General features: G+C 35.2%; 3 protein-coding genes across 3 annotated transcripts; all 3 read left to right on the plus strand.

The window, feature by feature from the left end:
• Nucleotides 1-11: 11 nt before the first annotated feature.
• LOC106710136 (xanthine dehydrogenase/oxidase) lies at nucleotides 12-10,413 on the plus strand. Its single transcript, XM_014502125.2, has 13 exons — nucleotides 12-229; nucleotides 410-512; nucleotides 943-1,067; nucleotides 1,171-1,458; nucleotides 1,613-1,774; nucleotides 1,964-2,092; nucleotides 2,259-2,743; nucleotides 3,164-3,347; nucleotides 8,759-8,954; nucleotides 9,028-9,794; nucleotides 9,865-10,057; nucleotides 10,124-10,237; nucleotides 10,343-10,413. Exons 1-13 carry the CDS (start codon nucleotides 203-205, stop codon nucleotides 10,411-10,413), a joined length of 2,844 nt encoding a protein of 947 aa, XP_014357611.2. The 5' UTR covers nucleotides 12-202.
• LOC123721652 lies at nucleotides 4,540-8,603 on the plus strand. Its single transcript, XM_045681006.1, has 2 exons — nucleotides 4,540-4,943; nucleotides 8,182-8,603. The coding sequence occupies exons 1-2, from the start codon at nucleotides 4,577-4,579 to the stop codon at nucleotides 8,454-8,456; spliced, it is 642 nt and encodes a 213-aa protein (XP_045536962.1). The 5' UTR covers nucleotides 4,540-4,576; the 3' UTR covers nucleotides 8,457-8,603.
• Nucleotides 10,414-18,262: 7,849 nt separating the features above from the next.
• LOC106710128 (cold and drought-regulated protein CORA) lies at nucleotides 18,263-22,895 on the plus strand. Its single transcript, XM_014502114.2, has 4 exons — nucleotides 18,263-18,329; nucleotides 19,692-19,878; nucleotides 22,305-22,343; nucleotides 22,576-22,895. The coding sequence occupies exons 1-4, from the start codon at nucleotides 18,318-18,320 to the stop codon at nucleotides 22,725-22,727; spliced, it is 390 nt and encodes a 129-aa protein (XP_014357600.2). The 5' UTR covers nucleotides 18,263-18,317; the 3' UTR covers nucleotides 22,728-22,895.
• The last annotated feature ends 1,885 nt before the right edge of the window (nucleotides 22,896-24,780 follow it).

Genomic DNA, 24,780 nt, shown 5'->3' on the forward strand with positions numbered 1-24,780 from the left:
TCCAGGGGCATATCCGATAGCGGAATATTCACAGGTGTTAATAGATACCACTGGAATATCAGAGTTAAAAGGATTTGTAGTGGATCAGAATTTAGTTTTAGGAGCTGGGACTACACTTTCGGAGGCTTTGGATATTTTCAAGTCTTTGTCGAGTGAAAAACAAAATTTCAGTTATTTACGGAAACTATACGATCACATTCAAATGGTAGCTCATATTCCTGTGAGGAATGTAAGTTAGCCGTATGTTATTGTGTAATTTGCTCAGTATTACGAAGACTATCAATAATTCCTAAGTAACCAATTTAAGTGGCTATATGTGAGATTAAAAATATGTAGGAGAGCATTGGGTGGAGCGTTTATAAGTATGTTTAAAACTAAAAGTTTCTAAAATGGTGATACTGGTTTCCAGATCGGCACCATAGCTGGCAACTTGATGACAAAACATAAACATCGTGACTTTGCTTCTGACTTATATCTTTTGTTCGAAACCATTGGAGCACTATTGACTATTTGTACGTACATTTTCTTTGCAAGTGCATCATAATATGTGCACATATAAATAAAATATTTGTGTTGCTGATAACGAAAAACAAAACTTTGTCTGTCTATCTGTTTGTCTGTCTGTGTACCTGTATGTCTGTCATCAAAGCTGCGTTTGTTCCGGGTAATCTCCGGAACGGATGGACTTATTTTGACGAGGCTTTGGCGGGATCTGATGCACTCGGGAATATTATAGGCTATTTTTTAAAATTCTGCACTGACGACGTCGCGGGCGACCTAGTGGTCGCTAGTGTATACAGTATATTTCATACTTATTTCTGGTCTGTGATATAAAAATTTAACAGTGTTTTGAAACCAGATAAGTAGATCTTTTACTTGCACAAATACCGCATTATATTTTATAATGTTCTCATTTTAACAGCATCTATGTAATTATTTCAGTAAGTTCTGCAGAGAAAAAAATTGTAACAATGCAAGAATTTTTAAATGTTAATATGACAGGAAAAATAATCCTGAACATACTTTGTCCGCCTTTGTCTCAGGACTATAAATTAGTTACTTACAAGGTGAGATAATTATGACATATCATAATAAGTGTAATCATCAATATATGGAGCATTCATTATAAATAAATGAAAAACATTAATGTGACAATATTATTTAACACAGATAATGCCACGATCACAAAGTGTCCATGCTATAACCAACGCAGGATTTCTTTACAAACTCGATGAAAACGGTAAAGTCTTAGAGAGCAGGTTAGTATTCGGTGGTCTGTCCCCGACGTTCACCAGAGCGAGTAAAACAGAAAATTACTTGATGGGAAAGTATCTCTTTGCAAACGAGACCTTACAGGGTGCCATCAAAGTACTGGACGATGAACTGGTCATAACACGGGAGCTGCCCAAGCTTTCCGTAGAGTATAGAAGACGGCTTGCCATTGGATTGTTTTATAAGGTAAAAATCATAGTTACTGGAATTACTGTATCATTTTCACCGTGTTTATCTGATTTCTTTTTGTATAGTAAATTGTTCAAACGGCTTTATACTAATAAACTATTCTCTTTATATTATTGTTCAGAAGATTTAAAGGTATGTTTTAATATCTTAGGGTCTTCTACACCTCTGTCCGTCAAATGTAGTCGGTGCAAGATACCGTTCTGGAGCAGTGGCTATCCACGACACACGCCCTGTGAGTCAGGGCAGCCAGGAGATCCAGACCGACCCCACTTTGTGGCCCCTCACCAAACCCATTCCAAAGATTGAGGCACTGGTATGTCATAACATATTTATATACAAGTGTAAATGAGTTTTTTAATTTACTTTAGCTTCGATATAGCTTTAATGAAGAAGGAAAATTTTAGTGATAATTTATTCAGTCCACTACTAGCCATTTACTTCTTTTCAATCCCTAAAAATTGATGCTGTTTTTAATAATGTGAATTTCTTTGATTATATTCAGAGGCAGTGTTCTGGTGAAACAATTTATACTGACGACTTGCCACCCATTAAAAATGAAGTTTTCATATCATTTGTGCTGAGCACAGTACCTTTGGGACATATAGACGTTATTGATCCTAGCATAGCCCTGGTAAGATCGTAAACATTACTTAATATATTGTTATTCAAAGTAAGAAAAGTGTCATATTAGAAAATCATTTTATAGGAAAATGAAATTGCATATTAAAAACGGAGAATATACTCAGTTTTTAACACCTTCATAAGCATGACTATTAAGTTACTCGAAACTTTTTCAGAAAGAACCAGGAGTTGTAGCGTTTTATTCCGCCAAAGATATACCCGGACTTAACTCGTTCAGTCCAGTTGATGATACGTTTTTCTTAACAAATGAAGAGATTTTATGCAGTGGTGATGTAAAATATTACAATCAACCCGTTGGTATGATTGTGGCAGAAACTCAACATATTGCGGACAGAGCGGCGAAGCTCGTCACTGTCTCTTACAGCAACGTTAAGAAACCAGTTATAGATGTTACAGAGGCTATAAAAGATACGAATAGATTGAGCCTTTATACTTCAGTAACAGCAACAAATAAAGGTTCCGATGTATCAAAGGTGATAAACGGGTCCATGACTATTTATCAGCAATATCCATTTTGTATGGAGTCTTTGTGCAGCGTTTCTATCCCATCAGAAGATGGATTAGAAGTTCACGCGGCAACACAACTTTCAATGGGCGTACAGGTTGCGATTTCTCGAGCTTTAAATATTCCACTAAATAAGTAAGTAAAATATGTTTTGAAAAATGATATATTTCGCGGAGTATTTATTCAATCGAGATGAGAAGAATGATGAGACAGAACCTTGTTATGGTATAACAATAACAGTTTTCGAGGTAAGTAGAGTCAACAGAGAAGTTTTGAGTAGCACTCTGTTTCTTTCGCCATTACAAAGACAAATACGGAGCGTTTATTTTGTGGACTGACGCTACTTTGGTGAATACTCTTAGTTGCTAAATCTCAGATATCATTCAAATGTACTCGATTTTAACTAATAATATTTAATTTTGAGAGATTATATAGAAGTAGTTGTGTAGAAATCATCAATTTTTAATAGTTAGGCCTATAACCAGAAACGAGTTCAACTATTGGAATAAAAAGGCTAAAAAAAATAATTTAAAAGTATAAGAAATCTACTTACAGGATTGATGTGTACGTCCGTCAAGTGGGCGGCGCTTATGGGTATAAATTGACGCGAAACAATCAAGGCATTGTGGCCGCCAGCCTCGCCACTCTACGCCTTGGCCGGCCCTGTCGCTTCGTACAAAATCTCACAACGAACCTCAGAGCTGTCGGCAAAAGATGTCCCTGTACTACAAATTACGAGGTGAGTATCTGCTTTCTAGAAATCATTAAGTTGTCTTTATATAGGTATGTTTCTTTTATGTACCAGAAGGTGGCACGAGAGTAGCAGTCACTTGGTATCATTAAAATACCAAAGTGATCGCTGCCCATTCAAGTCCGATTCGTGTCCTATCTTTAACGGACAGAGGAGGGAATGTATGGAAAAAGGATATTTTCCCTTCCAATACACCTGTCTACGCCATATTTAAAAAGTGGCAACATTGCCACAGAGCAGCGACAGTGCACTGTCATCGCTGCTCTCGCGCCGACGGCCGACCGGCCGGCGGTCGTCGGCGCCATCTTTTACTTCACTTCAATTTCAACATTCAACCTTACAACAAGCACGCGATCAAGTAAGATTTTTCAATGATTCTTCACGAACCTGCAGCGACATAGTTTCGAGCCGGATTCGAATAATTTCTATTGGAACTCAACAATCAAAAGGGGCCAAGAAGAAAAATTTCGAAGCGGTGCGGTCGAAAAAAGAAGATTGATCGACATGGACGCGTGCTGAATATCAAATCTTCAATTCATCAAGCCAATATATACCTAGAGAGGTTTGCGGAGATGAGTGAGTTCGTTCCAACTATTTTCCAACTATTTACGTAAATCTCACTATTGCAATTTTCAATCTATTTGTTCAATCATACCAACTATCTAAAGGTGTGTTATTCAATTTCTTTGTTATTAATCATTTCAAAAATCATTATTCCAAATTAAAAAAACTATAATTTATTTCGTTTCAACAAATTAAAAATTGTCGCGTCATCCCACTTACCTTCACTAACTTTAAAAAAAAAATTCAACTATTGTACATTTCTAAAGGGTCTAGAACGGTGTATTGCCTCTATTTGTACTAATGCAGCATAATTTTAACCATTTGCTAACTTAAATTTCGAACATTACAGAAATCCATGTGGGGTCATTGTTCCCGCTTAAGCCGGTTGGTAGCCGAGTGAACCCTCATGAGCCTTCGGTTGTTCTGCCATCTGCTTGCTTGAATATAACCTAACGTTCTGCCTGCTTTTTTCAAGTTTTTTTACAAAATTTAAGTATTTTTTTTTTTTTTTACTTACCCTCAATTTAATTTTTTATTTGCATATGTAACTTTGTTTAATTTTCTTTACAACAGCAGGGATTTATAATTTATTTCATTTTCATTAACATTTAATTAACTTTGCATCATCAATTTACTTTCAATTAACAATCAAAATGGACATCCAAACTTTGAAAAAATCTAGAGCAAGCTTCAAATCAAAACTAACAGTGTTTAAAAAATTTCTAGATACATTATTACCTAGCAAAACTATAAATAATGTACAGGCCCATGAATTAACCATAAGAAATGGGAAAATGCAAGAAATGTACAATGATTTTGACTCGGTACAGAATGATATAGAAGGATTAACCGACATTCCAGATGACGAGTATGCAGAACGAGCTGCTTTCGAGAACAGCTACTTCAGCGCCATGGCTGTTGCGCAGGATTTGCTCAGCAGGCATGCCGCTGTTAATGCTGCTTCTGCTGCGGGCAATGACAGTGCATCGGTGTCGGGCTCAGGTGTTATTGGATATTCAGGTGGGCCGAGCATCAAATTACCAACAATACATTTACCCACCTTTTCTGGTCGCTATCAAGATTGGTTAGAATATCATGACACCTACAAATCATTAATACACGACAATCACACAATTCCAAAAATACATAAATTTCACTATTTAAGAAATTCATTAAAGGATACAGCGGCTTTAATTATCAAATCTATAGAATTTTCAACGGAGAACTATGATGTTGCCTGGGACTTACTTTGTGACAGATTCAATAACAATCGAATTTTAATTAACAACCATATTCAAGCTCTATTTAACATACAGCCTGTCACGCAAGAGTCTTCCAAGGCTCTGCGGAACTTAATAGATTGGGTAAATAAAAACCTACGGGCTCTAAATACATTAAAACTTCCAACAGAACATTGGGATGTGTTAATTATTCACATGATGTCAAGCAAACTTGATTTAGTTTCAATACGCGATTGGGAAACTGAGCGTAATCGGATTCAGCATGTACCATCTTTGCAAGAGTTCATGCAATTTTTAAAAAACCGTGCAGATCTTTTAGAAACCATTGAAGAAGCTCAGGGACAACCTAAGTCACGACGTTATAGTGATGTAACTCACAACCGTCCCAAGACATTTATTGTTAATGAAACATCTAAACAAAAACAATTTAAGTGCCCTGTTTGCAAAAATTTTCATTCCATCTATCAATGTCCTAAGTTCAAGGCAATGTCCATAGAATCTCGGCTAACAAAAATAAAAGACCTGAATCTTTGTACAAATTGCTTGCGGTCTGGGCACAATGAACAACATTGTAGACTCAGTTCCTGCCGCTTATGCTCAAAGCGACACAATACTATGTTGCATCCATCTAAACAATTTAATGAACCTCCGGTTAATCAATCTTCTAAAAGTGACTGTGTTGTTCTACCAAATATACAGGAACTATCTAAACCTGTTACACTATCATCAATACACAATAGCCAGGTTTTATTATCAACAGCAATGATCACCATAGAAGATCATGCTGGGCAATTACACAAAGTACGTGCTCTATTGGACAATGGTAGCACTAGCAGTTTCATAACACAATCTTTGCAAAGGCAATTAGGGATACCCAGTTATTCCACATGTGTATCAGTCCAAGGACTAAATCAACAATCGTCCAACATCTCACAAAGATGTGACGTCACAATTTCATCTCTATATCAAAATCATTATAAAACAGAAGTCAACTGTTTTATCGTTCCCAATATCACTCAGCTGATACCCACGGTTCCCATTAATACCAATTCATTTGAGATTCCTTCCCAAGTTCAACTTGCTGACCCAACATTTGCTGTGCCGTCAGAGGTGCACATGTTGCTTGGTGCTGATCTATTCTGGAATGTTCTTTCTTCAAATCAAATATCTCTGGGTAAACACAAACCAATCCTCGTTGAAACAAAACTTGGTTGGCTAGTTTCTGGTTCAATTCAATTACCATACAAAAGAAAATCAAAACAATTTTATTCACATACAGTCCATTGCCATTTCACAAACGATATCGAGCTTGATGAAAAATTAAACTATTTTTTTGAATCTGAAGCCGCTCCAGTCACTCAACAATTGCACGATCTTAAAGCTGAGAGTGAGTGCGAACGGATCTTCACTACTACAACAAAACGCCACCCAGATGGCAAGTTTATTGTTACAATTCCATTTAAAGAGTCCCCGGACTGTCTGGGTGATTCAAGCCAACAAGCTTTGGTTAGATTTAACTCTTTAGAACGCAAATTTAAAAGAAATCCTAGTTTCAAAAACGAATATATCAATTTCATGAATGAATACATAGAGTTAGGACATATGTCTGAAAAAACAAACACACAACAATTCAATGTGGTGGGAAGGTCCGCACTTCTTGCGGCATCAAAACATAGATTGGCCAGCCCAACCTCAAAACTTAGATATTTCAAATTTACCAGAAATAAAATCTAACTTTCCTATTTCTGCGACTGCAGTCTTGCAAGATATTGATGAACATTTCACAACCAAATATTCAAATTTTAACAAAATGCAACATATCGTAGCTTATTTATTAAGATTCAAACACAATTGTCAAAATAAAAATAATAAACATATTGGTCCACTTAGACTTTCAGAATTAAAACTAGCATTATTAGTGTTGTGCAAAAGAGTGCAACTAGATATGTTTAATAAACAATATTTTTTACTCATGAAAGGTGAACTTTCACCAAAAGATAAACTGATTAAATTGAACCCTTTTATTGATAATGACCATCTTATTAGAGTTGGAGGTCGATTGTCAAACTCCAACTACGACTATGACACAAAACATCCAATACTGTTACATGCATCACATCACATAACAAAAACATTAGTACAACATTACCACACAATATTATTACATGCAGGACCACAATTACTTTTATCTACACTGCGGCACAAATTTTGGATCGTTGGAGGACGCAACCTCTGCCGAAAAATAACACATCAATGTACAACTTGTCTCAGATTTGCAGGCAAAACTTACCAACCAATCATGAGTACACTTCCTGCGGAGAGGTTGCAGTCTGAATTCGCATTCTTAAACACAGCTACAGACTATGCCGGTCCAATCATGATATTGAACAGAAAGGGTCGTGGTGCACAACTTATCAAATCCTATATAGTTGTGTTTGTATGTTTGGCAGTAAAGGCAATACACCTTGAGCTCGTCACCGATCTCACTTCGCAAGGTTTTATTGACGCGTTAAACAGGTTTATTGCCCGCAGAGGTAAGCCAGCAACTCTTTATTCTGACAATGGAACTCAGTATAAAGGGGCGTGTAATGAATTGTCAAAATTTTTAAAGGATAACTGCAACAATATAGTTTCATATTCGGCTGAAAATGATATAAATTTTAAATTTTGTCCTGCTTATAGTCCCAATTTTAACGGTTTGGCAGAGGGTTCAGTAAAATCGGTAAAGCACCATCTAAAACGAGTCCTATCTATGACTCATTTAGACTACGAACATATGAATTCTCTTTTAGTACAAATAGAGGGGATACTAAATTCTAGACCTCTCACTCCTCTTTCGTCCGATCCTACGGATCTCATTCCCTTAACACCGGCCCATTTTCTAATTGGACGAACAATAACTATGTCGCCTGCACCTCAGGTGGAAAATCATCAATTATCAACTTTAAGCAAATTCAAGAGAATTCAACAATTAAAATGTCATTTTTGGACCAGATATTATAAGGAATATCTTTCAGAACTTCAGTCCCGCAGCAAGTGGCGCACGCGAGGAACGCAACCGCAATTAGGAGAAATGGTCGTCGTGAAGGATGATCGCCTTCCACCAAACCGATGGCTGATTGGAAGGATCACTGGCGTCCACCCTGGCAGCGACGGTGTCAACCGCGTCGCTGACGTCCTCACCACAACCGGGACGCTGCGCAGAGCCTACAACCGCCTCTGCCCACTACCTGCTGCGTTGGACCAGGATGCTCCTGACCCAAGGGGGGCAGCCTGTCTACGCCATATTTAAAAAGTGGCAACATTGCCACAGAGCAGCGACAGTGCACTGTCATCGCTGCTCTCGCGCCGACGGCCGACCGGCCGGCGGTCGTCGGCGCCATCTTTTACTTCACTTCAATTTCAACATTCAACCTTACAACAAGCACGCGATCAAGTAAGATTTTTCAATGATTCTTCACGAACCTGCACCGACAACACCCTTTCCCCTTCAAATTCCCTTCCCTCTCCCATCCTTTCAATATTAGAAAAGAGAGACTCATCAGACGAAACGAGGAAACAATTCCATTTCACGCATGTCGACTTGTTTTTCAGGTGGGAGTAAACGCCAAAGGTGTAGTTCAATACTTGAATTCCAACTTGTACACTGACAACGGATACACAGTGAATGAGCCGTTAATAATGCTCGCCGCGCCGGTCTTCAACAACTGCTACAACAAAGCCACTTGGAACTACAATTTGTACAACGTTGTTACTGACACCGCGTCGAACACATGGTGCCGGTCACCAGGTATTTAAGCTTACGATTAATTTATTTTAATTCCTTGCAAGTCCAGAGAAGATTTTATATGTTTTGTTTGCAGGATCGTTGGAAGCAATCGCAAACGCCGAGCTCATAATGGAAAGAATTTCCTATGAAATGAACCTAGATCCGGTCAATGTTCGTCTAGCTAACCTAGACCTGGCTAGTAGTGCAGTTCAGGAAATGTGGGATAATTTAAAAATAAAATCACAATATGACGAGAGGCGTGCGGACGTACAGAAATTCAATTCAGAAAACAGATGGTTGAAGCGAGGCTTGAGAGTAGCTTTCATGAGGTGGTCGTCTCTCAACACTACGTTTACATCTGCAACTGTATCCGTGTTCTCCGATGACGGAACCGTTGCTATCACACATGGTGGTATCGAGATAGGCCAGGGTATCAACACTAAGCTAGCTCAGATTTGTGCCTACTTCCTCCAAATACCCTTGAGTAAAATTCTTGTGAAAGGGCAAAATACAATTATTTCTCCTAATGCGGCTCCAACTTCAGGAAGTGTGGCATCACTTAACGTTGCCCTGTGTGTCCAAAGAGGCTGCGAAGATTTACTTCGAAGGTTGGAACCGATCAAACAACAGATGGGTGGGAACCCCACTTGGGAGGAACTTGTGAAAAAAGCGTATAAATCAAACATTGACTTACAAGGTCGAGGAATTCTTAATTTAGGAGACGAGAATTCTTCTCAAGTATATGGTGTTATTGTGACTGAAGTTGAAATCGACATAATAACTGGGCAATCTGAAATAAAACGTGTAGATCTATTAGAAGACGTAGGACAAAGTGTTAGTCCTGAAATAGACGTTGGTCAGGTAATTGTTAACCATCGTTGTTTTGAAACGTGGTATTAATTATTTATTGTTAAACCAACTATTTCGGCAGATCGAAGGAGGTTTTATCATGGGTCTCGGATATTGGACGTGTGAAAAAATGGAATATGAACCGAGGACAGGAGAGGTGCTCTCCGATCGTACGTGGACCTACTGGGTGCCGCAAGCTAAAGACATTGCACAAGATTTCCGTATTTATTTCAGAGAAAACTCTTATAGTACCAACACTTATCTTGGGGCTAAAGGTATGAAAAACATGTTTTTAAAGTAGTTGTAACTTATATAACAAAGTGATGTTTTCTGCATTTTAGCTACTGGGGAACCGGGAACTTCTTTGGCAGTAGCAATACCGCTGGCGATGCGCGAAGCAATCTCTGCGGCAAGACTAGAGTCCGGAATACCGACTAATCAGTGGTTCCAAATCAGTAAGATTTAACTATTTTTGTTTTTATTAGTTATTTCTTAAAGCTATAAACATGAAAGCAATGCTGATGTCTTAATTTTTGAATTGTGTTTAAATATATTTTCAGATGGCCCGTACACCACAGAACAGATATGTTTAGCGGCGGCAACAAAATTTGAAGACTTTAAATATTATTAATAAATAATGTTATTAATAATAATTTATTTATTTAAGACTTGACAGTTTTTCTAATAATGTAACAAGACATTATAATTATTTGTAAAAACCAGCGCCTGTGAAAATTTAAAAGCAAATTATTGGGAAAGTTACCATCCGGTTATCACATTTCGCATAAGCTGAGGGATTTTTTACTCAGACTGGACCCTGTGATCGTACCAATGCTTTTTATCATTTTTGTGTTACCAATAAAAGATAATCAAAAACTATGTGACAACGATCCTTCTCGATCTCATTGTGATTGAGTGTGTAATGAAATAAAAAAAAATCGAAGGAAAATATGTCGCTCTTAAGCAGGCGCTTCGTAACAAGAACAATAGATTTCCTATATCATTCCTAAATGAGTCCCGCATTACTTAGATTTATACAAATCCTTTAAAACGAGATTCAATCATAGAGGGATCTAAAAGTGTTTCCTGTTATTGTTTTGTTATTCCAACCGTACATGCAGCACACAACAAAACATACAAGAAATGTAAAAAATAAAATAGAAATAAATTAAAATAATCACCCAAATAGTTTTTTAGATTAGCCGTAATACGTTAATTGTTTACATAATATAATAATAAACATAAAGTTTAATTTTCTTATCTCAATTTTTTTCTTTAAACAATATAATGAAACTTACAACTAGATGGCGTTAGTGTTTTTATTTTCTTTCACATTCGCAGTCATATTTTAATCAGGTTAATTTGTTATTATATTTTAAAGTATAAATTGTTTTATGCAAAATAAGTGAAATAGTTTTAAGGCGATTATTTTTTTATACAAATAGTTAAGAAAAATATTAATAGATGGCGCAAGTAGTATTTTATATCGCGTTATCGTTTATCACTCTAAGAATAGTATGTCCGCTGCCTGAAACATGTTTCGTTGCCATCAGGAGGGTCTTAACTGACTCGACTGAACAGCGAGTGATGACTTGGGAGATGATCTCTTTGATTACAACCCGCTCGCTCCCGCCTCAACTATCGCAGAGGCGGGTGTCGAATTAACTGACGCTGTTTTTGGCCACTTTATTTAAAAAAAATTGATGAAATTGATAACAATTGAGAGGGAGACAGATCCAGGTGCTAATGCTATGTATGCATCGTAATGGAATTATGGAACGTTTTGTTTTATTAAGTTTATTAAATAACAGTTTAAGATTATTAATAAATTTATCTTACTAATATAAATACGGATGGATGTTTGTTCAAGAGATCTTGATGGCACAGTGTAGAACACAGACTACTTATTAAGTTTTTTTAACTCCGCGCGGATGCAATCGCTAAGGACAGCTTAAATAATAACTTATCTTTGTTTTGTGGAGTAATTGGTTTATGATTTGTAATTTATGTAAATCATAAGTAAAATAATATCGTTATTACTATAAACAAATAAGTAATTTATTAGTTTACTTGCCATGTGTTACGCATCGAGCGTCAAGTAATAAACAAAGGGTACGTAAGTAGGTAAATAAAAGGACGTGATGTTCGGTGATCAATCAAGTCTAGTCATTAGGTCCTCCATCAGGCCCAGGCGGCCTAATGGACAAACAATGTAAGTATAGTGGTGTACAAACTTTATGCTGCTCGCACGAGGTGTTATTTCGAACGATTCGTGCGACTAACACAATTTTATTTATGTATCTCCGGAGCTTATTTATTTCAAGGGCGGGTCACACTCGCGTGTACTTTCCTCCACCCGCAGTAGAGTGCATTAACAACCACATTCGTAGACATGCGCTTGCAGCTAACCACGAGCTGTCATAAAGCTTGAATGTTGTAATATAGGCACCTGCATGCAATATGAGTCAGTTATTGTGGCCGGTTGATGCTACATAATAGTAGTAGGATTGTAGGATAACGATAAACTTTTGTATACTTATATCCAATGTATATTCCATATTATTTTCGTTTTTATGTCGGTTTTGAGTCTACTCAGCTCTTTAAATTGACACGCAATCAGTCCAAAAGATCTTAATCAATTAAAAAAATTGCAGGCATTTGTGAAAAATTTCGCTCAATAAGTATATTTATTTTTCTACAACAACACCCCACTATTAATTAATAATTTAATATTATTATGTTGATCCTATTACATTTCTCGTTGTTTGAATATCGTCATTATGTTAGTTGCAATTGTAACCCTGAAGGAGTGCTAGTCGAGTACCACGTACTGACGGACACATAAACAGCTGTGAGACATATTGTGCTGTGAGAAAATTGTGACGTCACTCAACCACTTTACTGTGGCCATTCTACCTAGAAATAATTGACTACCGACTTCATAGTAAGTCTTATAAGTATATCTAAAAAAGGGAGGATATAATCAATATCAAGTTTGTTTTAGTATGTATGTTTGTTTTTATGTATGTGGGTTTGTATGTATATAAATTCCATTGTGACAGTCTAGAACCTAAACAACGAAATCGAATTCAACGAGTGAGATGTTATTAGATTGGTTTTCTTTCACTAGTATAATTACATTGGCACAAAAAACATACAGTAGAAAATAAACTATTAATTTAGTGAAAAGCGACTTGAATATCACTCGCCATAACTTTATTTTACATTGCTAAATAAGTTTTTCGACATTTTCTATTATATTTTAAAATAAGAATGTGTTACATAGTAATTACATTACAGTTTAAATAAAAAAATGTAATAATTTGAAAACTTATTTTAATATGCTGCCAATAGATGGCGCAATTTCAACAATTAGAGACTCGGGTTGTTTGGTTTTTAAAATGAAGCTTATGTTAACAATACTTAAAAAGTTGAATTGTTTAAAATCTTTTGTAGTTAAACTAAAAGTATGTACATTGTTGTTTACTTAAAACCTGTAAAATTCTTGCAAATATTAACACAGCCTATTGCTATACAAGCGTAAAATTTAAACGTACATCAACATAATACATCTTAAAAAATTTTTTTTGAAAGATCGAATATGATAGGTAAGATGAGCAAGGCAAGTGTAAGGAGTTATGAGAAAGGTAATAACTGATTTACGCAGATAAGAAAATCACATGAGAATTTGTCACTAAGTTATAGGGGTCGTCTAAATCACACGTAGCGGAAACATGAGATTTACACGAAACACGTATGCTCATTATTAAATAACAAAGCGTCAAACAAACGCGTCCGCTACACATGGCTCCGTCACAATTTGGAGTTACCTTATTATAGCTATAGGGTTGCCTAAAACTTTACCACTTCTTTGTTTATAGGTCAGATTTTAAAGAACTTGTAAAAATTTGCTCCCTGCAAAGGATTTAAAAGCAAATTGTAAATACAATCCTTAGATTGCCATACTTTGGGCGCCTAAAGATAAGACTGGATTTGTCCTAGCGATAATAAAGTGTTTAGTATTTGTAAAGGAAATTATAGATCTGAACTTTTTTTATAACATGTTCCTGTCTTGCAATGTATTTGGAATAGCCCTATTTTCCAAATATTTGCAAATGCAATTATCATAAGGGTTGTCCGGCCCGCGCGAAAAAAACTCGCCTCCCGCTTCCTATATGAAAGAGAGGGTTATTACATTAACGAATTCTTTTGTAAATAACAAACATAATTCATAATTTTGTTATAGTAATGTACCGAGTATGAAATATAAAACTTAAATCTCGTCTAGTCTAAGCGTAAAATATTTTAAAACGCCCCAAAAATTGTTTACGGATTATGTGTTTATTTTCCGACAATAAAGGTAAAGTATTTTATAATACACCCGATAGATGGCATTGATGTCTGATTGCCATTAAATTTAAATCCATAAGTTTTGCACTAATATATCTTACTAATATTATAAATGCGAAAGCTTAAATGGATAGATGGATGGATATATGTTAAAAGGTATCACCAGTACGGTTCAACGGACCTTGATGAAATTTCGTACAGTTGTAGCAGTTGTTTCGTATAGTCTGGAAGAATACATAAGCTACTTACTTTTTTCTTTAATATCGCGCGGACGAAATCACAGAACGACAGCTAGTGTATATGTAATGTATTATAAATACAATACAATATTTAAAGAGTAATAACAATTATAATTTTATGTTTTTTTTGGTAACCAAAAAACTTAATTTTAAATTCTTTATTATCTCGAAAGGTTAATTAGCAAACGGAAGTCTTAATTAATAAACTATGCGATATAAGTTGTGAGAAACGTGTATAGAACGTCTTGTAACGATTTGTAGATAATATTGTTCATGATATGTAATTTTTTATTTCATAAGGTGGCAAACGAGGGAGCGGCCATCTGAATTCACCGAACTAGTGAAGTGACCGTTACCCATAGACATCCGAATTTCAGATGTGTTAATTAATCGACGGAAGAGGGGATTCACAGAAAGATAATCTTTCCCCTTTCTATGTATTACCTCCTCCGTCAAATCCACTTCCTCTTCCGATCAATTCCTTACAACAAAATGATGAAAAGGGAAAGAGGACTAAAATTAGGCTGCATGAGATTTAAAGTTACATCTATTTGCTTTAATTATCTCGTAGTTTATAATTATACGCCATGTTAAGAAAATTAATTTACTTAAAAAATACTAAGTAAAAAAGCGTTTTTTGGCCGTAACATGAAATTGAATTGAAACATCTTGTGCTGTCTATCAATCTACGCGAAAATGACACGTAATATCGCCATGGACAACTAAAGGTAAAGATAATGACCATAAACTGTCATTGTTTTTATTTACTTTGTGGTCTATCGATTCTCTATTATACGTATCTATGGTTCACAGAGCGTAAAGTGGTCACGTTCGCAGACGGTACAGTGACCACCGCAGCAGTTGCGAGGTCGTGTCAGAACAATAAAAATTGTACTGTGAGGTACTGCTGCAAAACTAATACCAAATACTAGGTGTACAAGAACAAATAGAGATCTCTGTACTTCTGGAATTATTTCGCAGCTTAATTATGATAGAATCTTTTACTGAGATTAATTATCATTCAATGAATGAACATTTTGGGGAAATTAATTCAAAATCACATATATCAGGTCCTATTGAACAGTCATTTACTATCTTTATCTGTCTACTTATGTTAGGCAGGAAACAAAACAAGAAGCCGCTATCTGGTTCTATCTTATTGCACATCGTATGTTCATCCATTTAGACATTTCAATATTAGGTATTTTATACATATAGAAATCTAGGCAATAAAACAAATAAAGTTAACGGATAATCACTACACATGACAAACGGATGACAAGTTGGGATCGGGAAGGTCGGCTGTAGGTATGATTCTTGTCACGTATCGCCTCAGAAATCTTAAAAAGATCGTTAGTAAAAAATAACTACACTGACTTCAAAGGACGCATTCTCAATGAAACGGCTATCGTGGGAAACGTTACGTATTGTGCTGTTTATTTATTTTTTATTAGCATCACCAACTTTTGTACGAACGACTGCAGACAGAAACACAAATGTGCGTAGTAAAAGGAATTGTGTGCACTAATTTCACTCGAACACCTGGGCACATAGACACCCGAGCACCAGGACACCCAGGCACTTGGAATCCACGGCAACGCGCGGCGCCCGGGGCACATCAATTTTACAGAACTAACTTTTCGATTAAAGAATACATAAAACAATGGTCTATTAATTGCCGTTAGAGAAAGTCTATTTGGATGACCTTTTTTTAGTAAACAGAACCAGAAGTAATAAATTGAGCAAAGAAATTTTGAAAGAGAATGTTAGGACACTATAATGCATTTTTTGCTTTAAAAATTATTGTCACAGGCAGGCGGATGGCCGTAAAAATTTATGCAAAACATTAAGGCTTATAAAAACCTTGTACGCCGACCTCACGTCAGTGGGATAAGGCCTGGGAAATAGCTTGGAAACATATTAGACATCTCTTATGTTGTATAGTGAGTAGGCATCTACAATGCTAGCGCGTACCATCTTTAGACCACATCTTCACCTCATCGGGTGAGATCGTGGTCAAGCGCTAACTTTTTCAATATAAAAAAAAAATAGAAAATCTAAAACTGTCATGTAGGCATGTATGTATGTAACTTAATTTTTTCGTATTTGATGAGGTAGCATTTGCACGTCCAATGTTCAGTCGTGTCATATTAACTCACTGGACCAAATCAAATTTACATTTATACTTCATACAAATTCAAATTGAACGAAGCGTGTTGTCCCGTCGCTTCGGACGTGTCTATGTGATACATTTGTTAAGTCACGCGTTATGTCCGAATGACTATTACACATTTTTATATTTTTTTATATCATAAGGCGGCACACGAGCAAGTGGCCACCCAAATTTGCCCTAAGAGCGAAGCGACCACTGACTATAGACAGCTTACCTTTAATCTACGGAGGAGGGGACTCACAGAAAAATTATTTTTCCCCTTCCTAGTGTTCCCTCCGCCGTCAAATCCACTTCCTCTTCCCATAATTTCCTTATGAGAAAAGGGTGGGTAAAAAAAGGGACTAAAATTAGGCCTCCGGCACGCACACTAATCAAACCAAAACGCAGAATTACTTCGACTTGACTTCGATTTTCTGTGTTACCGTGGTATTGTACTGCGTGTGGCTTATTCGTGCAACAGATGTTTTTGTTGCTGGCGTCTATCACTGTTAAATTTTATTATGATTTACCTTACTGGTTAAAACTTAGCTCATTACCCTCACTCATACAAATCACTCTATATTTTATGTCAAGTATGTTTATTGTTGTTTTTGTGGGTGTTTGTTGTCCAATGTCGTCTATTTTCAGTAATCTTATGGATGCGTTTCTTGTCTTTCTGTCAAAAAGGAGAAGATAGTGTCACAAATGAAGACGAGAGAGCCATGGTTAACGACTTTATTTTAATAATCATTAAATTTTTTTAAATACCAAAATGTATATTTAATCTTTAAGTATATTTTGCCACGCAGATTAATGTTGACAGTATAAATATTCTTTAATAATTTTAAAATCCGTTGCTCATGAAAATAATTTGTAACATAAACGGTTCTGTGGTGAGTCTAAAACTTCAATTGTAACACTTACATTTGCCATACGAACTAATTTTAATTGATTATGATAAGTTGAAAAGACAGCAAAAACTTCATGCCTTTAACACATACATAAACATTATGATAATGTGTCTGTGTTGTTGTATTTTTTACGGTTTATGATAAAAGTTGCGGTTTGATATTTTTGTTGATTATATTAAATAAGAAGAACGAATCTTTACATCGTTTACTTAAATTTCATATTCTATCTTGTTGTAATATACTTTTACTTACATTATTTTACTAATAATTATCTTTTTAACAGAAGGTGGAAGGAAGGAGGTTCGCCAAGTAAAAGTATCGTAACTGTATCGAAGTTCACTCAACTTCTTTTCGCTCGTTCTTTGTTTCGCTTGCACCCCCATCCAAGGTAGATAATCTACCTTAAAGCTTCATATTTTATAATTTTTTTTAAAGATAAGAATCTTCTCGTACTTTCCGATTTCAAAACATCGACGATAATAAATATAACTACAGTAGAAAATCAACTTCATGCTGCTAAAGATAATTGCAATCAAATAAATATGGTATGAAACATATCAAACCATGAATTAAACCCAATTCTACGGATCTTATTGAATATCACTTTACACCATAAAATAATTTGAATTAATTATTTGGGGTTTTTAATCGATTTGCGAGCTAATATTACTGAGACTGAGCGCGTATCAGGCCAAGCAATATCCAACGTGTGCGTTACGCCGTGGCGCATAGCTCACAATATCCTTGGAACATAAAAAAGCCTAGTAAATCGGAGTCGCCGTGAGGTTTGTATAAAAGCGGTAAGCGAGGCCTCAAGACATCATTCGCCGAGTGACCACTCAGCTTCCATCACTGCACCAACAAACCTCACAAACCAATCACCATGAAGTTCTTGGTAAGAATTCTGTTGTTTATTATAAAGTTTACCGGACCCACAACAGCTGAAGAGTCGGGTTTACTAACTGTATTCAGTTCCGTAACATTTTCGATTGGTCTGCTTTGAGTTTTTTTCCCGGCTATTGATGATTGTCTTGGTTGTCTTTATCTAAAACTATCATTTTTTTTTCAAAAGCTTTGCTGTTACTTTGGGTGTAGAGCCTGGTTTCGATTCAAATTTGCATGTCTTTTAAAAATACATTTTTTGTTGTTTAATTAATATGCAGGTTTATCACTAACAATACATTTAAACTACGTGGGATTAAAAAATACACAACGCTTACATACGAGCACGACAGAATTTTTTTTTTTTACGATGATACGTAATTCTGTGAATTTCATCAGGGGAAATACAGCGGCTCACGTACATACCATCCGGGAAAGTATAACATTAGCATAACAGTTCCAACCCTGACGCTTTACCAAAGGTTATATGCCAGATTATCATAATTTGAGCCCAGTATATCAGCCCCTAATGTTTGACATCGCCTAATTTGAAGGTAAAACGGCGAGAGCACAGTTTGTGAAAATTGTTAGTAATCTAAAAATTTTCACAAAAGGTGTAGGTATTTTATGCTTGTGAAAAAAGATTTAATCTCCTACAATGATCTAACAGCATTACTAGATAGTAATGAGATCGAATTATGTAGTCAAGAATTTTCAAATTCTTGTATGATCATAATCAGTCTGCTCCAGATTTGATCCTTTTCTCACCTTCCTCATAATACGTCTTTATAAATAAATCGTTGCAATATTGCTTTCTTAAAACTCTAGTGACATGCTCTGGGAATAACCATACATATTTCTGCACCCGTCTTTTTACAAAGAATCTGCAGGTCTATTTTTTCTTATCTAGTTATTATTAAAAAAAGGTTTTCTTAAACACTAATTAATAGATTTCTTAATGAATTTAATCAAAAAGAACAATAGTGGCGGATGAATCAAAGGAAATCACCTTCATTATTTGATAAAGAGAAAGGCATTATTGTTTACCAAAGTCCGAAAAATAGCAGGAAACACAAGTGCTTTTAAGACAATCGAGCATTATCAAACTGAAGTTGCCGAAGCGTAACTTTGTTCAGCGAAGGAAGTGAGGTTATGTTTGCGTTTGGTGTGTCTTAACATGTACCTGTAATGTACTCGAAACACTAGGTGGGTTAGTGTGACTGTTGTAATTTTATTTTCATTTGGGTACTTTTGGGGCCCAATGAAAGTCTTCTATAATTAGGCATCTCTATTAGCATGGTCTTCAAGTTTAGATTTATGTTATTTGGTAGTAACTAGAAAGTTCCATATTGTATAGCATAATTTTTTTTTGTAGCTCATTGCTGCTTTAGTTGTAACTGTAATGTGCGAGGAAGAAGTTAAGAAGACTGAAAAACGAGGTCTGTATGGTCTCGGCTACGGGTACCGCGGGCTCGGCTACGGTGACCACGGTTATAGCGGGAACCTTCTAGGCTACTACAGCGCACCACTCTACAACAGCTACTACGGTTACAATGGTTACGGTAAGAGAACACTTGCTACTTTCTATTTAATTATTTTTGGTTAGAAAACAAGTTCTAAATGTAAACTGTCTAAAAGATTTCAGATCACGGCTTCTAGACCAACTAGCTCCTATTCAAATAGTTGATTCCCTCTCGCATTAGTTCTGAATAAAATCTAAGCTAAACTTTCCTTTGACTCATTGTCGATTCTTTTGGACTTATTTAAAAAATTCTGCCGGCGTCGGTCGCTACGAGTATCAATATTGGAAATAATGTTTCATTCTTTTTCAATTTATAAGCTAATATTAGCATACAGTACGACTAAGAAATTGTATAATAATTTTGTATTCAGTGCGAGTGCTGTTAGTATCTAAAGTTTTATAAAAAAAAATTGGTTTCAATTTACTTCAGGAAAATAATGTAAGTCGATGTATATAAGCTTCAGTTTTTGTTCACAATTCCTACAAAAACGAGTAAAAAAGATTGATCAATTTAGTGTCATAATATACAGTTTTCCTATTATATGTCTTCATCTATGTGTCTATCAAACAGTAATCAAAGGTGACATAGTAAATGATAATTAAATGCGTTATGTCAAGGCTTTGCGTTTCCCACGTTAGCTGTTAGGGAATGAGTAGCTGCATTGTACTTATATGTTTTCACTTATTGATAAAACATACATCTTACTAATATTATAAATGCGAATGTTTAGATGGATAGATGGATGTTTGTTTGAAGGTATCTTCGGTACGGCTCAAGGGGTCTTGATGAAATTTGGTACACTTATAGAACATATTCTGGAAGAACACATAAGCTACTTATAATTATATTTTTTCATTCCGCGCGGACGGAGTCACGGGCGACAGCTAGTGATTTATAAAGCTAAAGATTGTATGTTCATACATTTAATAAACATTTAACGCAATAAATAGCGAGATTAATTTTGTTAAACAATAGTATATTGTTAGTCGCACGCGCCATCATTCGCGCGTATTTAAAAATAAAAACTTAACAGGGGTATAAAAATAGGTAGTTGCCGATTCTCAGACTTACTGAATATGCATATAAAATTTCATAGAAATCCGTCAAGCCGTTTCGGAGGACTATGGTAACTAACATTGTGACACGAGAATTTTTTATATGAAACTAGTAGCTGCCCGCGACTCCGTCCGCTCGTAGTTAAAAAAAACTTAATAGGGGTATGAAAAATAGATGTTGGCCGATTTTCAGACCTACTCAATATGCTCACAAAATTTCATGAGAATCGGTTAAAGCCATTTCGGAGGACCATCGTAACTAACATTGTGACATGAGAATTTTATATATAACATGTTGCATGTGATTGAATTGATTGATTTGATTGAAAGGCGCAGCTACCAATTTCATTTTTTGAATAATATCAATACATAACAAATTAAAAGAAACGTAACCACCAAAAAATTAATTGTTGGCAACACCCGCAAGCTGTATAGAATCCACAGTTGAGCGAACGTTAGGATTATGAACGATACAAAATTTCTTCAATTAATGTTCTTGTTTCTAATAAAGTATAGCGAAATGCTAGAATAATTTCTACCTGAATTAAGGAACACTTCTAAAAAGTTTCCAGTAACTTAGTTGTTATTGCCAACTTTTGAGTTGAAGCGACTTCAAAATTCCCGAAGGCGGCCTCTTCTGTTGCTATAACTCGACTTTTGTTTATCTTTTCTGTCTTGAGGTTTAACAAAAACAATATAGTTAATAATTTATGAGAGTCTGGCTAATATAACTTTTAGGAAAAAACAGCCAATCCACGTGTAATCAATTTATATTTTTTATGAACGAAATTCAATTACCTACGAGTAGTTTTTACTTTAGTAAATCTATATTTTTTGTTGAATCTGTTTGAAAAGAGGCTAATTTCCATAAAAGTTAACGATCCAGAGAATAATCGTCTTCGTGTTGCAGTTGACGTGTTTTTATTTTATACTTTGGTTTTTGTAAAATTAACATTAAGTAAAATAAAATTTAATTTAAGAAATTAAATTTTAAAAATTATAAAGGAAAATTTCTACGATATGATGAACCACAAACATTAAAAGTAATCTAAATAGAAAATTGTAATGTAACATTATCAAAAATAAGAGAAAGAAATTAAACTTCACATTGAACATTGCATCAATAATATTACGTTAACCTTAACATTGAACATTGTGGTCGCGGGCGCTCGTGCGATACGGCGAAGGCTGCGCCATCTGTTTTCAATTATTGGTTATACTAGAGTAATAAAATGCAAATAATATTATCATAAAAATAATAAACAAAGAAATAAAAAATAGTCTTATTTTGTCAAGTAATTTAACACCTTATAACTCATAATTGAATTTGGACTGATTTTTAGCCGACTTCAAAAAGAAGGAGGTTATCAATTCGACTGAATTTTTTTTTAAATGTTGTGATTGTTACAGATGCCCCAGTTTACAGCAGCGGTCTCCAAGGATACTCCGGTAAGTCTAAAAATTTGTTTTTTCATTCTGCAAGGAATTTATGAAAGCAGATTAGAAACAGATATTGTCAACTAGTCGAATAGTAAACCGACCATATAAATGACGTATTAAAGAAAGACATACGTACATAGTTGTATGGAGCGAATGTGGTGAAGCATTAATCTCAATTTACAATTTAGGTCCCAACTTATTCCCATATTGTTAATACATATGACATCGTGCTTGATTTCAGGTTACGGTGGAAATGTAGGTTATGGATACTATGGCGGTGGACCCTACAAATATGGATACAATGGATACGGAGGTCAAAGTGGTTACGGTGGTCTCGGTGGATACGGTGGTCTTGGTGGATACGGCGGACTTGGATTCTACCGGTATCATTAAGCGATTGATTACCATTTGTTTGCTTCAAATCGTGTCCAATGTATGTGTTTACAGTATTCGTAATAACATCTAAGGAGCTATCAAAAATGTACATAAATCTTAGAAGTTTTAAAATCGCTTCTTTCCTCTGTCGTTGTTGATGTTGCAAGGATTTGTTGAGCTTTTGTAAATATGTAATAAAACTATACATTTTAAATAAAAGATTTTCATTCCTCTGGTTTCCTACTCGTTGAAATCACAAATGCCTTTGAAAGACGCGGTTCGAATGAGATACAGTTTAGTTTTAAGGTTGTCAACACTGTTAATGACTGTTAGAATTATATAAATAATACAATGCAATTAATTTTGCAAATCACACATTATATAATATATCCATAATATGTATATTTATTCAGAAATATACCAGTAACAGACATGGCCTTTGCTAATGATGATTCAGTATTTAACAGAAATCATCACTGTGTTAAACGCCATAGATGAGTTGATTTAGCTTAATCAAGTTTTGTGGTAAACATGATTGAACATATTTACCACATACCTTTCATCTTTTAATAAAATACAGAAAGTAAATCCCTCGGCGAACATTCGACAGCCCTACTCGCTCGGACGTTCCAGAATGAAAAATTAAGTGGCAACTGTAAAATATTATTCTTTTGTGGATAATTTTATCCAGATGTTGTAAAATGATACATTTTTTGTATTCTAAATATTTAAATCTGTCGTTTCTTTTTGTTTTTAATAATCTGTAAACCAAGATAATCAAAATATTTGATATGGATGTTTCAGCAGTGGAAACCCAAGGTTAAGATGTATATTTAGTGCCTCACTGATAACTAAACGTCCTAATTACTCTTCTGTTGCAATTGATAAGCGGAGGGCGATTGCTTGTCACATGTTTCATCATTTTACGATTGTATTTTAAAAATATAAATCATATTTAACTGTTAAAAATATGTAGGAACTGTTATGTAATGTTAACCAGTTAGGCCATTCGCAGTTTGAGATTAACTATTTACTTACCAAATAACATTTGGCCACGATAGATTACAAGCATACTGTGCCCATAGAAAAATTTCCTTTGCTTCGTAGTTGCGTACAAAGTTTTCCAGAACGCCTACCAATGTAAAATAGCAAACATTCAAATGAACATAATCCCATTAGCAAGAGCAACTAGACAAATTAAAAATTATTAATCAATTAAATGTTTGACAAAATGAATCTTCTAATGCCATAAAAAGTACCTTATGCATAATGACTTTGCACAGGGCTTCTTAGAGCGCTCTTTTAACACTTACTCATTCCATTTGAGGGTGAATGGCCCAACTCTCATTAGAGTGCAAGAATGAAAAATGTTTTATTCAGATAGCTGAGGAGTTGTACAAACGCGAACATAATGCTACGCCTTGTATAGATAAAAAAAAATAGTGTAATCTTTGTTAAGTTGTATAAAATTGATCATTTTGCTGTAAGTACATCTAAACACCATTGTCATAGATTATGCTAGTGTGTCTACGAATCTTGTTTTACTAGAAATTCAATTGTAATACCTTTATAAAAGTTATTGTTATAATTAGACGAAGAAATACAGCGGTAATTTTAGAAAAAATAGTTTTAGTTGATGAATAATCTTGACAGCTAATGTCAGAAACAATGAATAGTTCATTGACCTTTTTAAAATAGTTCTGGTGTCTCGTGACTACCTGACAAACGGTAGCGCTTTTTGTGCTTAATTGCGAATGCAATTTCCTCTCTGCATTGCAAGCTGCAACAAACAGCTGCGGAGAGATCTGGGGAAGCTAATTCAGCGGTCGCCTGCAGCTCGCGTTATTTATTGCTTATCGCTGCATTTCGCGGTGTGGCCCAAGTCACAAGAGAATTACTTTAGAAATTTATACACTTAAAAATTATTCCTTTATTATACGGTCATAAGAAATGGACTTGTACCGCCTTATTACAAAAAATCTCAACAACTCTGGTTTAAACCCGAACTACGTAGTCTAGCTTAATCTCTAAAACCATGGTCTAAATGAATCCGTATTACAAAACGTAGACC

This window comes from Papilio machaon, chromosome 14 (genome assembly GCF_912999745.1).
Source record: "Papilio machaon chromosome 14, ilPapMach1.1, whole genome shotgun sequence".
In the NCBI taxonomy this organism is placed as follows: Eukaryota; Metazoa; Arthropoda; class Insecta; order Lepidoptera; family Papilionidae; genus Papilio; species Papilio machaon.

What these genes read in the sequence shown, in the direction of transcription:
- LOC106710136 (XM_014502125.2), top strand. Translation starts at nt 203, where the DNA reads ATGGTAGCTCATATTCCTGTGAGGAAT. An exon ending in TGGAGCACTATTGACTATTT is followed by an intron (nt 513 to 942) that starts GTACGTACATTT and finishes TAATTATTTCAG; the next exon opens with TAAGTTCTGCAGAGAAAAAA. An exon ending in CACTTATCTTGGGGCTAAAG is followed by an intron (nt 10,058 to 10,123) that starts GTATGAAAAACA and finishes TCTGCATTTTAG; the next exon opens with CTACTGGGGAACCGGGAACT.
- LOC123721652 (XM_045681006.1), top strand. Translation starts at nt 4,577, where the DNA reads ATGGACATCCAAACTTTGAAAAAATCTAGAGCAAGCTTCAAATCAAAA. An exon ending in AGGTGTTATTGGATATTCAG is followed by an intron (nt 4,944 to 8,181) that starts GTGGGCCGAGCA and finishes AATATCTTTCAG; the next exon opens with AACTTCAGTCCCGCAGCAAG.
- LOC106710128 (XM_014502114.2), top strand. An exon ending in CTACGGTTACAATGGTTACG is followed by an intron (nt 19,879 to 22,304) that starts GTAAGAGAACAC and finishes TGATTGTTACAG; the next exon opens with ATGCCCCAGTTTACAGCAGC. An exon ending in CGGTCTCCAAGGATACTCCG is followed by an intron (nt 22,344 to 22,575) that starts GTAAGTCTAAAA and finishes GCTTGATTTCAG; the next exon opens with GTTACGGTGGAAATGTAGGT.